The 14,109-nt window shown below is 43.3% G+C and overlaps 2 protein-coding genes and 1 pseudogene across 5 annotated transcripts; 1 reads left to right on the top strand and 2 right to left on the bottom strand.

Moving 5' to 3' along the window:
- Nucleotides 1-2,815: 2,815 nt before the first annotated feature.
- On the bottom strand, nt 2,816-10,105 carry LOC117148536 (clathrin heavy chain). 4 transcript variants are annotated; one of them, XM_033315956.1, is made up of 7 exons: nt 9,954-10,105; nt 8,753-9,001; nt 8,135-8,342; nt 3,603-7,904; nt 3,363-3,529; nt 3,205-3,291; nt 2,816-3,145 (listed from the first exon to the last, which is right to left on the bottom strand). In XM_033315956.1, exons 2-7 carry the CDS (start codon nt 8,792-8,794, stop codon nt 2,915-2,917), a joined length of 5,037 nt encoding a protein of 1,678 aa, XP_033171847.1. In that variant the 5' UTR covers nt 8,795-9,001; nt 9,954-10,105; the 3' UTR covers nt 2,816-2,914. The 4 variants fall into 4 exon arrangements, with proteins under 4 accessions (XP_033171847.1, XP_033171850.1, XP_033171851.1 ...); XM_033315959.1 differs by having other exon boundaries at nt 9,915-10,105; XM_033315960.1 differs by lacking the exon at nt 9,954-10,105 and adding an exon at nt 9,856-9,894.
- A 782-nt stretch (nt 10,106-10,887) lies between these two features.
- On the top strand, nt 10,888-12,871 carry LOC117148541. Its single transcript, XM_033315973.1, has 2 exons — nt 10,888-11,215; nt 11,276-12,871. Exon 2 carries the CDS (start codon nt 11,283-11,285, stop codon nt 11,835-11,837), a length of 555 nt encoding a protein of 184 aa, XP_033171864.1. The 5' UTR covers nt 10,888-11,215; nt 11,276-11,282; the 3' UTR covers nt 11,838-12,871.
- Nucleotides 11,817-13,489, bottom strand: LOC117147166 (annotated as a pseudogene).
- Between the last annotated feature and the right edge of the window lie 620 nt (nt 13,490-14,109).

Here is a 14,109-nt window from a genome sequence, read left to right on the forward strand (position 1 = left end):
GCCGATGGAATCAGTAACAAAGGCCGTGAGCCGTGAGCGCCATATAATACCACCAGCCTTTAAGCAAGGTTGAGGCTAATTTTAAGGGTTAGAAATACGATTGCAAGGAACGACACAATCAGAGCTTTTTGTTTTCCACCCAAAAAAAAAAAAAAGAAAAAAACCACATGGCAGGGGACAATGGAAGAGCCTCAAAACAAGAGATGATTGATTGGTGTTCAGTATCGAAATCAGATTTTTATTTGTGCAAAAAAAAAGTGTATCATATTTTATGTTACAATCATTTGAAAGACTCAAACAACCGACTTTAGTTCAGCATAGAGTGCTTTCTGTAAAATTGTACTATAATACATAAAAAAAAAACATAAAAAAAAATACATTTAAATGATCTCAAAGTTACTTAAAACATATTTTTTGTGTATAATTTTTTTTATGAAAACTTTACAAAATCCTAAAAACGCAAAACAAACAAAAAATAATGCATGAAGGAGTCGTCCTGCGCCGATTTTAAAAAGTAGCAAACTAAGAGTATATATATATTGAATATGTTTGAAACAAAGAACGCCGCAACAGAAACAGATACAATATAGTTTTCCGAATTACCATTTAGATATGCATGGTCATGTGCAAGTAGGATTAAGCCATTTTTTTTTATATAACAGCCCTTGCGTAAGGCTACAAATTGTATAGAAATAATACGTTAGTTTTATTTTATTCAAGCTGTCAAGCTTAATCTTCATTTAGCAACTGTGCTGAGCAGTCGAAGGGAAGGCCAAGTTGCCAACTAGTTTAGATTGCTGGCTGGAGTGAGAGCGCTGATATGGAGCTAAGGTGCGATAAGGTGACATCGAGCACCTGGCTGGCGAGGAGCTGAAAGTGAAATTCAAAATTGGTTCATTGACCTCGAAATCCTGGCGTGGAAGCGCGAGTGGTGAGAGGTGAGAGATGAGGAGGGCCAAGGAGCGAGGGAGCGTAGGAGGATCTTGTGTGTTACGCGATGGTTTTTGTCTATCCATTCGTATTCGTAGTGGCAAAAATGGATATGTAAGTAATTGAATTAAGCATGTGTCGAATGATCCACCGTTAATTAAATTATTGATTACTGATTTAAATTCATTAGTATTAAAAATGCTTATATATTATGATATGAATACAACTGGTATGTAATTAGCCATTTCTGCATCCACCGAAGACAAGCTCGAACACATCAAATGTCCAAAACTGTAAGAAATTATACATAAATGCAGAAGAAATAGCATACCGATTTATTTTCCGATCGAAGTAAAGAGGTAAAGATAACTAAAATGTATTCTGAATGTAAAACAGCCTAATTAAAATTATCTAATTAGTAATAATACGATTATATATACATATATATATATATATATATATAAATATATATATATTTACCAAATAATATAACATATTTATGCTCTAAAGTATATACGACTACAGCAAATACGCATTTTTTGATTTTTTGTTCGTAGATAAGATAAGTTAATGTGAAAAGAATAACATGATTGCATACTAAAAAGTTCCACAACAATGAACGTTGAATTTTATTTCGAGAGCTAAGAAAACCAGCAACAAAAATATTTTAAAGCTGTAGACTTAAAAATATTATTATTAAAGATCACTAATGAATATGGTTGGCAAATATAGGTGGAGAGTAAATATAATAAATTCAAATTTAACCGAAAGTCTTTGATTTCAAAATTGTAGCAGCCGAATAAGTTAAATTCAGCAATATAATTTCAATCAGAGATGCAATTATTTTACAAAACAAATCATTTTCCTGTCATGGACACAAAATTCGAAGAATTCTGGAAAAGCAGCAAGAATGATTGGTTTTAAAATTTGTACTTGGATTTTTGTATCTATATGCCTACCATATAATATCGTGCAGAAGGGGCAGATGGTATTATAGAAAACCTTGACACGCAACCTTTTGGAGATAATGGATCAATTTGCGTTCAGGAAAACTGGTTTAAAATCGAAGCAAAGACAACATACAATGTTTACTTGCGTTATATTGGCCAGCTGAAAAGCTTCAATTCTTGATTGGAGAAAGCTTCCAACTTCCTTTTTGGGACCCAAACTAAAACAAAACGATGAATCAATCAACTGCACACCCATCAATCGTGCTTGTGAGGCAAAATTTCCAGTTCACACCATGCAGCATTTCGCAAACAGCTTCGTTTATGCGGAGAACAGAGTTTATGCGTACATTGAATAAATATCAAACCGTTTTTAAAAAACATCTCAAAAACAACGGAAACTTTACCATATTGTACATCTAAAACGGTTAACGGTTTTACAGCCAATCACACGAAAACCAAACAAATTGATTAAAAAAAAACGCAAAAACCAGTTTTTTTTTAGTAAGACAAAGCGTTTTTAACGTTTTATAAAAATGACAAACAGTAAATGGTCGAGCTATTTTGTAAATTTCCTTCAGTTTTAGTAACTCCACGAAACCTTCGAGAAAATTATCTTTCCCAAATGCCCTATGCTTCAGTCCTAAAGCGAAATTCAATTTGGTTTTCGAATTAACTTACTAAAAATAATAAAAAACCAACCTTTCGACACCTTCAATACTTTAACCGACTGACAATAACATAGTTAATTATGATAAAAAGTAATATATTCTGTTATATTTGAATAAAGAGTGCTGTAATTATCAAAACATATAATCAATTTTTAACTGTCTACAAACAAACCAAAAATTGGATTGTTAATTGCATTGCTTTAATTTAATGATGTTCGAAGTTATGTTTACTGTGTTGTTTCGTTTTGGTAATTTTTGGCGCACATGCAATTAATAGATTATTTTTCTTATTTTATTGGTATTCCTTTAATGCTGATACATTTGTTTTTAAAGTTGTTTTGATGCTCTCATCATCGGGCGCACGTCCTACAAGTAGGGATAGCCCATGTTGCGTCCGCCTGCCGCCGTTACCGTTGCTGCACCGGGTGGATAATTCTGTGCATATTGTGGAGGAATGCCCATTGCTGGGCCAGCGGTGATCATCAGTTGCGGCTCCATCTGAATAATGTTTTTGTGCTCAGTGGAATCGTCCTCCTTCTCGCGCTGAGCCTCGTTCAACTCCAGTTTGTCCACCTTTGTTGTGTATTCACGCAGAACCTGAAAAGCATACACCAAATTAGTATGCCATCAGTAGCTATGCAACCAAATGGATGTACCTGAATCAAATAGGGCATGGCGAAGTCAACGATTTTGTGTTTCCAGGCCAACTCCAAGATAACATCAGGGCGCAGCAAGTCGTAACACTGGAAATTCACACATACATATTAATAAAATCAAAAATCCAATTAACATTCATTATTACTCTGCTACCCACCTGATAAAGACAAGCTGCAAAACAATCGTAAGCGTCACGTTCTAGGAACCAACCCAACAACTCCTCGGCAATATCTTGCTTGCAAGATTCGGCGGCGTACTCCATAGCATCCTTGTAGAGTTTGTCCTTTTTGCAGAGCTCAACGCTCTGTTTCCAGCGGTTATTTCCTGAAATTGCAATGCAAATATATTGTATAAGTTGAAAATTGCAAATATGGTTAAGTGCATATGGTTAACTCACCCTTATACAAGTAGGCGGCAATCCTACGGAATTCGGTAAGTTCGTGCTTTTCGAGTTTCTGTGCCAACGCAATGTTGTCAAAGTTGTCAAATCCATCGATCGAATTGCGCAGACCCTGGTAGTCCTCCTCGTCGATTAAGAGTCCGTTCAGGGCTTCGTTGATTGCCTTGTTATTGAGAGATTGGACTGAACGCAGATAAGGCTTGACGAGTGGCAAATAGCCGGTTTTGGAGAAGTAACTAACAGCACGAGTGTGATCCATCCTGGGCGCCAGCACGAGCAGCATGTCGTTCAACAGCAGCGGCTTGAAGTCCAAATAGAATTCGATGGCCTTGTAGTACAGCTCAATGTTGGCCACCTTGGTGATAATGTCCTTGAAGTGCCCCTCGCGCCACGCCTCCGTGGGATGAGCCATCATGGCCAGGACGGCGTTGTCGTACTCCTCGTACTTATCGTACAGGAACACCAGCTCCGACCACAAATGAGCCGATTCAGCGGCACGCAGGACTTTTGGAATGTTAACGCGAGACCAGAACAGCTCCAAGTGTTCGCGCATTTTGGAAGGTTTGAATTTTGAATAAAGTATAGCTAATTCGGTGAACATTCCCATGTGCGCACGTTCCAGCCCCAAAGCCGACTCGAGCAGCGCAATCAATTCATCGAAGTATCCCCGGTTCTGATAGTAGTTAATCAGATCCTCCAGCTCATCGGCATGCACCACAATGTGCAGGCCACACATCTGGGCTAGCCTAAACTCCTCGGCGTCCACGCAGGCGAAGCACACCTCCTTCCATGTGCGCGTTGAGTTGGCTTTCCGCGCCGAGTCCACGGCCCCTTGAAACTCCTTCAGGTAGACCAAAGTGATGGCCAGACGGGCAAAGTTGCTCACATTGTTGTACAGTAGCTTCGCTGCATCGTACATGCCGTCGCTGAAGCAACGGTTGCCAATCTTCTGGATATCGGCATGGTTGGGACCCGAAATGAACTCCTCCAGATCGGCCAGACGTCCAGTGCGCGCATAGGCATAGATCAATTCGCTCTCGATGTAAGATTCGCGTGCCTTCTTGCGTGCCATTTGCAGATAGCGAACGAGGTCATCCCAAGACTCCACCTTGCTGGCCACATCGACGACATCGACGTAGGCGCTCGGATCATCAGCCTTGATGTACGAATCGATAGCCTCCTTGACCAGACCCTGCTGCAGTTGGGCCTTGGCCAGCTGCGACCAAACGGCCGGCTCATTGCACCGCTCGGCGAACTCGTTAGCCCGCTCCAGGTTGTTCACTTGATCGATGAGCACCTGAATGGCCGATGTGTTCACATCGAACTTCTTGAAGATGGCGAAGGCTTCTTCGTACAACTGATTACTAATCGCAATGTTCGCAATGTCCGGTGCATCGTAGTTCTCCAGCCGGTTGATGTAGTCCATGACTCGTGTGCGATCAGCCTTAATGGCTGTGAGAATAAGCAAGTTCTGCAGATTGCGATGGTCGCTAAAGACGGACGAGTCGAGAATAATCTTCTCGAGAAGTTCGATCAGCTCATTGGGCAAATCGGCGGTCATGAATGCCTTGACCGTCACCGAGATGTCATCGGGATCCTGGGTCTCGGACAAAGCGGTCTGTACCACCTGATCGATCAACTGACGCTTGTAGGGATTGCTCTCCGAAAGGACCTCGGCCCAGAGTTCGGCGTCGCGACGACCAACCAAGTAGCGTGCTTCGCTCTTGAACAGTGAATTCTCGTTACAAACGGCGATCAGCTCGCGGTCGCACAATCCACGCTCGTAGGCCACACACGCCAAATGGGGATCCCGCTTCTCGCAGTAGCGACCGACCACACGGCTATCGTAGTACTGATTCTCCTTAAGAAATCTCTCGGGATTGTTGTTCGAGTCAATGTAGATCTTGGCCAAGGCATTGTGGGTGGCTGGCTCGACGCAGCCCTCGTGAACTCGGGACTCCAGCCAGGGAAGGAGGAGCTTGAGACGGTTGCGCTTCTCGACCTCCTCGACCAGTTCGTCGGTTGAGAATTGTCCCTTGACAACGAGAATTAGATTTTTAATTATGTCCTCACTGCAATCAACATCAAGAAGCCCACCCACTACAACTGGCAAGCGGGATGGATTCACTTTCTGCACATAGATCTCGATGTACTTCTGCAGATTGTTACGATACAGGTAAAGCACCAAGTCGTGCACGAAATCAAAACGATCACAAACAATAATTAATGGTAGCTGATCCGTCAGCTTGGCCTCCTTCAAGAAGTTCTTCACCCGTTCGGGATTGTAGCAGTTTGATTCGCGGCAAATACGCTCCACCTCCTTGATCTGATTAGTCTTGCAGGCCGCCTGAATGTATTTGAAGTGCACTTCGGGATCCTGTGAGAAGTTGACAATGCTGCTCAGGAAGTAGAACAGTCCGTCGTAGCTCTTGAAACCTTCGAACAGGTCAATCAGTGCCTTGTTGGTCAGCTGTTCGTGGTACTTGGTGGCAATCTGCACACAGATCTGCAAGTTCTGGCGCAAATTCGCCGTAAGCATTGCCTTCAGACATTCCAGAGAGTCCTCCACCGACAGCGTGCCAAAGAAACTGACCAGCCATTCGGCATTCAGCATGTGCGTGTGCACAACGGCCCGCTTAATGTCATACAGATCCGTGTAGTGCTCTAGGGCGCGCTGGAGCAGTCCAGCCTTCTCGCACAGCTGGGCAATGTGGGCCCGATCGTAGTGGGTGAACATAGCGTTGCCCAGGATGGCGTCGGCCACCTGCGGAGCAGACATCAGATTCATTTCCAGCAGGCGCGTCTGGAGGGCACCCTCGGCGGGTCGGTTATGCTTGAGGGCGTCCAGCAGGAACGCAGTGCACTGCTGCACCATGGAATGCTCCATGAAGATGTCCACAATCTGATTGATGTCCGCCAGTGGCTCCTCCTCGGCCACCAACATAGAGGCGAAACCAGCTCCCTGCTCTGGGTTGCTTCGCATCACGGAGCGCAGCAGGAACACGTAATCGGGCGTATAGTTGACCTTCTTGGCGTAGAGTACAATCTTCTGGAACTGCCCAGTCTCAGCAAAGCATTGGATCACCTTGTTGGGCACATTTGCGCGTAGATAGATGGACAGGGCAAGTGTAAGATCGGAGGCCTTGACCAGATCACCCAACTCCTCGCTGCACTCCAGCTTCTCCTCCTTCAGCCACTTCTCGCACAGCTGCTTCTTGCCCTGCAGCAAGACGGGACGGCACAGCTCCAGAGACTCGAACTTGTTCAGCTTGCCCTGGTCGAGGAGAATGCCAAAGTATTGCAGCAGCGGCGGAGTCGTGGAGCCAGCTGGTGTCTGCACCTGTTGGAAACGCTGGATCGTCTGTGGCGTACGCAGAATGGCCTTGGGCGCCAGGGCAGCAACTTTAGCCGCCTCGGCATACTGGCCGGCGGTAAAGAGCTTGTTGAACTTTCGCACAAAGAGATCTTCGGCACCAGCCAAATTGTTGCGCACGGCCATGCGAAGGGCCAAGTCGGGATTCTGCAGAACGGTATTGATGTAGGGAATGATCTGCTCCTCGTCGACGGTCACGGAGAGGACTTGTCCCTTGCGATTGACGCCAATGATGCCGCCACTTGCCTCATGCGGTGCGGTAACAAAGATCGTATCGGCCGATATACGATTCATGTATATGCACGTGGCCGTCTCCATGTCATACAGATGTATGTATCCATACTTGGTTATCAAGTAGATGGTGTCGTACTTGGCAGAGACTTGCATTGCCACAGGGAAATCATTTTGTGCTTCCGGCGGAAAGAAGACATCGACAGCCTTCTTGGCAAACGGCTGATTGCCGCTCGGCGGAGCACCAACTTCGATAATATGAAGCTTGCCCCCAGTGGCCGTACGCACTGCAAAGCAGAACAGCGTGGTCGGCTCCTTGTTGGCATCGATTTTGAACGTGGCAAAGCTGGCCGCATGCCCCTCGATCGCCTGGGAGACCTTGCGCTCCACCGAATACAACTGCATGGCACCGGCAACGCGACTTGGCAGTGCCGAAATGCCGACCAGGAGTAGCCACTGCTGGGAGGCATTGCAGCGGTAGTTGATGATTTGACACCCGTTCAGCGATGAATGCCGGTCAAACATCTTTTGCGGCATCGAATCGCCCTCCATGGACCAATGGAACACACTCGTTTCTGTGACCAGAGCTAGCGTATTGAGGGAGATCCACTTCCAGAACACCACATCCTCGTTCATGGTATGCGCCTTCATCTTCGACTTCATCTCAATGTTGAAGATCTGCAACGTCTTTTGCGCTAAAAGAAAAATATTCTAAAGTTATACATGTTTAAAAATGCATAATCCCAGCCGACCGAAAAAACCTTTCGTCCCTGAACAGGAACCTTTTCTAATTATTTGAGGTTTTAAGAATTGTAGACACGTAGTCACATCAAGCGGACCTGTTTACTAAGTCTACGTGACTTTAAGCTAAAATCTGATCCTCTTCGGACATTCTGATCGACTGGACACCATCGGTTTCAGTTACCTTTGAGCGCAATGACCTTGCTAGCTGGATTCATGATAGCCGAATCCGCTGAGATGGGACGCCGCGTGGGATTGGTGGCATCGTTCATGTCAATGATGACCACTTGGGCGGTATCATTCACCTTCTCTCGCACGCAAATAAACTTATCCGATTCCATCGTGAGCGTGCTGAATGAAAATGAATTGGCGTTGATCCCGACATTTGTGAGCTGTGCGTAGTGGAGATTGAAAATGTGTGTTAATTGATAAATCGAAAATCATAGCATACGCACTCACTACACAATATAACCATTCATTATTAATTATTAAACTGGCCTGGATTGACCCACATTTAATATTAGATTTTTGCAATACTTTGCTTAAGTTTATAACTAGTTCCATAGAAAATGCACTGTATACAGACTTGAATAGAAGGTATAGATAGCATAGTACAAGCTCGACCTAAGCCCCCATATTTTCTGTTTACACGTTGAATTAGAGCTGGAAACCGTGAAATTTCCACAAGAAAAGTAGGGAGCTTATGGATTGGATATAATCGGAGGTAATCGTGGCATATTGGTGGGTTGTACGTATGTGGATATGTAATGATGGTAGATCCAAAATATTTAATATTACTCACCTGTAAATGCTCCTGAAAGCGGATGGGCAGTGGTTGCGTCATCTTTACTACTACAGTGAGGTCTAGTTATTGACAGACCTTTACAACGTAAATGTATCTTTGCGAAAACAATGCCAATACGATGTTTTTTTGAATTGCACACTTGGTAACAGTTTGTATTTGATTTGTTTCGATGATTTATTGTTGTTCAATTGTGTTCGAGTTTAGTCGGTTTCTGGTTTAAGATTCGGTTTCCATTGGAACGTTTAGCTGCACGAAAGACAAAAGATTTTGCGAAAACATGTAGTTATGGACAGCACTGATGCGGCAAGAATGAGGAAAAATCCAATTGTGGGCGTTATTTTATTGTTGATAGAAAGTGACAGCGTCACCGGATGAAAAAATGAAAGATAAAGGCCTATATGTATGTACATATGGATGTAAACGCCCTTAAAATAAAACACCGAGTCTCTTATTGTATGCCCAATCGCTTTTGTGCAAGAAAATATATAGACGAATTTATTTTCTACGATTAATCCTTTGTATCGGTATTTTTTTTCGTTTTTGCACTTGCCGTGTCGACGGGAAAATTACCAGCACTTTATTTTATTTGAGGTGAGCGAGGGAGAGAGAGAGAGAGAGAGCGAGCGAATTGAGAGAGAGTTTGAAAAGAAAAGAGGCAGCATTATCATCAAAAATCGCTGCTCACCACAGAAAAAGTCAGCCATGTTGAGTTGCGCTTTGAACAATTAGTCACTGACTAATACATGTACGGCAATTTTGCTCTTGTTTTTTCCTCCCCCTGTGTGTGCGATGTGCATGAAAAACGAAAATCGAATTTAAATGTCACTGTTTTGCGCCTGATAACAATGGGACAATGCCAGGAAATGAACGAAATTCTGTGTATATACATCCAATTGAGTAGCGGTAATTCCCAATTCACACGCACACAGCAGCACTCGCGCACACACACTCACACATGAGCGCGCACACTTGCAGTACCGCAATATGCCACATAAACAAGAACATAATTAGATAAACGGTAAATTAATCGGATGCTTTTACATCAAATAAACAAGATTTATATGTATATATTGCATTTGCAAGCGCACACACACACTCACTTTGGCACTTTACATTTTTTCCCAATGAATCGAAAGATATTTGGAGCCCGTATGCTTACTGCAATTTAACAAAGATGTACGCTAAGTTACTATCATACTCGAAATAATCACGTCGGTTTGTTGCTAGATGACGGGCACACACACTGAAGACAAACTGAGCTCTTATCAAGCTCTAACAAATGTAGTTTATTTTTTTGTTTGACTAAATACTGACTGCAAGACAAGGTAGAGGTGTGAAAGTTATACAATTAATGCCGATATATACGGCAAATATGCAATTGCGTGGAGTGAAAAAACATCGATACCACATTAATCATTCGAATCGATATTTGTATTGCACGATAATAGTATTCAAATGTGGTTATTATTTCAGTAAATGTAATATAACTTTGTTAGGGACAACAAATTTCTTTTATTATATCCGCTTTATTTATATTTTGCCGATAAGTTTTTGGGTCAATACATACGTGTGGGTAACAGGTGTTATCGATTGATCCAACTGGATATAATCTCCAATTGGAAACATTTTTTTTAGAGCAATTCTATTTGGAAAGTAAAGTTATTTTACCCGCTACTCGTAGAGTAGTGTAACGGGTATCTAGACGGGGAACTCGACTATATTATTCCCCCTTTTTTATATGTAAATTAGTACAGTGCAGGCGCAGAATGTTGAACTGGAAACAGTGCTTTTTGAATGCTTCTCTTAGAATCTGTACCCTTTTCATGTTTAATCAACGGTCACACTGTAAGCCCAAGCCAAATGTAAATACTTTTTGCAACGCCCACTCTAACGCCCTAAAACCGCCCAAAACCCCGCCAAGATTGTCGCCGTTGTCTCTTGTTAATATTGATTTATTAATAAGCTATATCCTAATTTAAAAGAGGCATTAAAGAAATTAAAAAAAAAAATTTATATCTAGTATCCTGTTTAAGTGCTGGATAATGAGTAGGCGATAGGTTCTTATGCAATACTATTTTTAAGTAGGCGATGATTTAACTTTGTTCTTTTTCAATACTATTTTTGACATTTACACTCGTTGTGTTCCAGAAACAACACCTTTAGGATTTGCTCCTAACATTTTCGTTTTTTTTTGTATATATCAAGCGGAAAACCAAGTCCCAACAATAAAAACTGAATCTATAGGGTAAGCAGTATCACAATTTGAAGCACCTTTCTGCGATGGAATCTATACCTTCCTGCTCACGGGCCTACACTTTCTGCACGACGAGTGCAGGGTCATTCACACCGATCTGAAGCCGGAGAACGTGCTGCTGGCGTCCAACGAGGGGATCCTTCGGACCGAGGCCAGGAAGGCAATTGAAGTATATTTGGAGGCCAACGAGGGAAAGCAAATCCTTGGTATGTTAACTATACTCGTATAATAACAGCCTAACGCAGACACATCTCAAAACGTATGAACTCCAAGATGACCAAGACGGCCAAGAGACGGATGCAGACAAAGACCAAGAAGGCTTTATCGTTCTTCAGGAATCATCGCCGGTTGCTCCGCAGGCAGGGCATCGAGGATCTGCTGCATCTGGCCGAACGTGGCCTCATCGAACCGATCACCGCCGCCATGGCCGTCTCCGATAACTTACCCTGCATTCCCTTTGGGTTCGACGGTCTTAAGATGATGAACGATAGCGATTGCCAGACGGTGCGCAATGCTAAGTTGCCCGAAATGAAGGACATGGTATACGAATGCGACAAGATAAGCCTGTGTTTAAAGAGTCCGGAGCTCTTCTTGCGACATGTTCTGGGCATTATCGAGAATTTGGATGAGAAGGAGCTTAGCACACAGGACAATCGGATGCGGGCCAGTGGACGTGCCCAGACCAAGAAGAATGCCAGAATTGAATGCCGATTGAGATCGTCATTGACTCTTCCATATACGGTATTTATTCCACATTTTGCATCAAAAATTCCCCAATTGAATGCCGGATCCCAATTGGGCAAAGAAAATGATCGAAATGCATGTTAATCCAATCAGGCTGCAAGGGCGGCTCCTGCGCTGGTCTCTCCGTTGTTGCCCATCTTGACTTCGATTATCCCGGCGCCTGGGTGCACGTCGATATGGCCACGAACGTTTATTGGGGAGCGTGCCACAGGATAAGGCGTTGCCCTGTTGCTGACCGTGTTTGGCCCCTTTGCTCCAATCCATCGCAGATTGGAGTCATTGTGCCCGCCAAAGAGGGTCAGCCACAGGGCAAGGCCGTATCAAGTGGCACGCTCCCCACAATGAACGGGCGTGGCCATATCGACGTGGACCCAGGTTACGGGATAATCGAAGCCAAGAAGGGCGGCAATGAAGAGGCCGGCGCAGGAGGATTGGGCGTTCTGACGATCCGCCACCGAGTTTTTCATATCGGCAACGGCCGAAGCGAATTCCGAGAAATGCAATTCGGGGCAATAAATTATGGATGCCAATAAATCGCCGGATTTGCGTCGCCGGATATTCCGAGACCGTCGACATCTGGAGCGTGGCCTGTCTGTTGTGGGAGCTGGCCACCAAGACCTATCTATTCGATACCCAGTCGAAACGGGGCAAAGACGGTAAGGATGAGGCCCATCTAGCAAAAATCGTCGAGTACTGTGGTCACATACCGAGATATCTTATCCGCAATCGCCGAATTTCTTCAGGACCTTCTTCAGGACGAACTATCCAACAGAGAAAGCCTGAGGCCCACTAAACTGACCAATTTGCTAATCAGATGCAAAGGATGGACGACTCGCAAAGCCACGGAATTCGTGGATTTCCTAATGCCCATGCTGAATACCGATCCATTGAAGCGCACCTCCGCTTGCAAAGCCTTGGGTAGCCCCTAGTTATGCAACATTGTCGTTCGTGGCATTGACGGTTACAATTACTATAAAAGTGAACGGATGGATGATAACTTTCAAATAGTTTGGCACTGTTAAGCTTTTGGCAAAATATGGTGTAATTTTAAAGATAAACCCAATATGAAAATAAAACTACCAAATCTTTTGAAGGTATATCATTTTTCTTTTATAAAATGTTTCATTTTATTCGTGTACACATGATGTCAGTAGTAGAACTTTTTACATTTTCGAAACTGGTTTAAGGCCTAGTATATAAAAGCATTGGCGCAACACAGCCGCAGTTGCCTCGCACATTAGAATCCGGCTATGATTGACCGCGATAATATCGCCTTGTTTGTTCTTTTCGATGCAATAACAAGAGTCATAGAATTCGGTGAACACTGTGCACACCTCGAAGCAAAACTCGCACAGGAAGTGCAGGAAGAGTTCCTTGGAGCACTTGATGAGTATGTCGTGGAGTTTCAGTAGAGTCTTTGCCAGCTTCCATTCCTTTTCGTGGGCCAACACAATGTTGGTCTTCTTCAGTATTTCGGGCAAATTGGTGAAATCTTCGCCAGAGTTTCGTGCAATGGAGCAAATACGTGTATAGGTGTAAAGTAAGTACACCGCAGTGTTGCCGCGATCCTCAAGCATCTTGTCAAACGAAAATATATAGTCGCTGATCCGATTGTGACATAAGTCCGAATACTTAATGCATCCATATGCCAGCGACTCTTGGGCGTCCTTCAGTTCCTGTGGCGTGAGGACCTTATCGCGGCCACGACTCTCCAATTGCTGCAGGGATCGCTTCATTCCCTCACTTTGTCTCTTAAAAAGTAACTGCGCAGGATGCGGTTTGTGTAACGATCGCCGATCGCTGGACACTATGCAGCGTCATATCCTGCTACATCCGCTGCATGGTGTGCTGAATGATTGCAGCCCATCAGATTCCCACAACGATCCAATGCGCAGGATGGATGTAAATGAAAATCATCACACTATTAACTATTATATATGTATCTGGCTTAAAAGGGAATCCCCAAAGAAAATGTCAATCTGAGTGAATATCTGGTATGTATGGAGCTGTAATATAAATCTAAATAAATATAATTATATTTATTTAAATGCTAAAAAACTTAGCTATCTCTGCGTGTGAAAATTTTCTGATCAAGTGAGCCTTGAAAACAACATTTTGTGTTTTGAGACTTTCGTATCAGTAAATAGAACAGTTAACATTTGGCCAGCACCGAGGAAACAGCTCCGAAAAGGAAACAAAATTAAACCGTTGAAAATATTTTACTAAAGTAAAGAAAATTAGCCTTTTCTACGTTTATACAAATTTGGTATCGCGCACTCACACAACCTCAATCACAATCAAATTTTTCGGTTCAAAAAAAAAAAAAAAAGTTAAAATTTTCCAACTTTTAGAAAAG

This window comes from Drosophila mauritiana, chromosome X (genome assembly GCF_004382145.1).
Source record: "Drosophila mauritiana strain mau12 chromosome X, ASM438214v1, whole genome shotgun sequence".
NCBI lineage: Eukaryota > Metazoa > Arthropoda > Insecta > Diptera > Drosophilidae > Drosophila > Drosophila mauritiana.

Excerpts from the sequence above, each read along its gene's own strand:
- LOC117148536 (XM_033315956.1), bottom strand. The coding sequence starts at position 8,794 with ATGACGCAACCACTGCCCATCCGCTTTCAGGAGCATTTACAG. Across the intron at positions 3,530-3,602 it reads TGCCGCCTACTTGTATAAGG|GAAATAACCGCTGGAAACAG; the intron begins GTGAGTTAACCA and ends TTGCAATTTCAG. Across the intron at positions 3,146-3,204 it reads CCATGCCCTATTTGATTCAG|GTTCTGCGTGAATACACAAC; the intron begins GTACATCCATTT and ends TATGCTTTTCAG.
- LOC117148541 (XM_033315973.1), top strand. The coding sequence starts at position 11,283 with ATGACCAAGACGGCCAAGAGACGGATGCAGACAAAGACCAAGAAGGCT.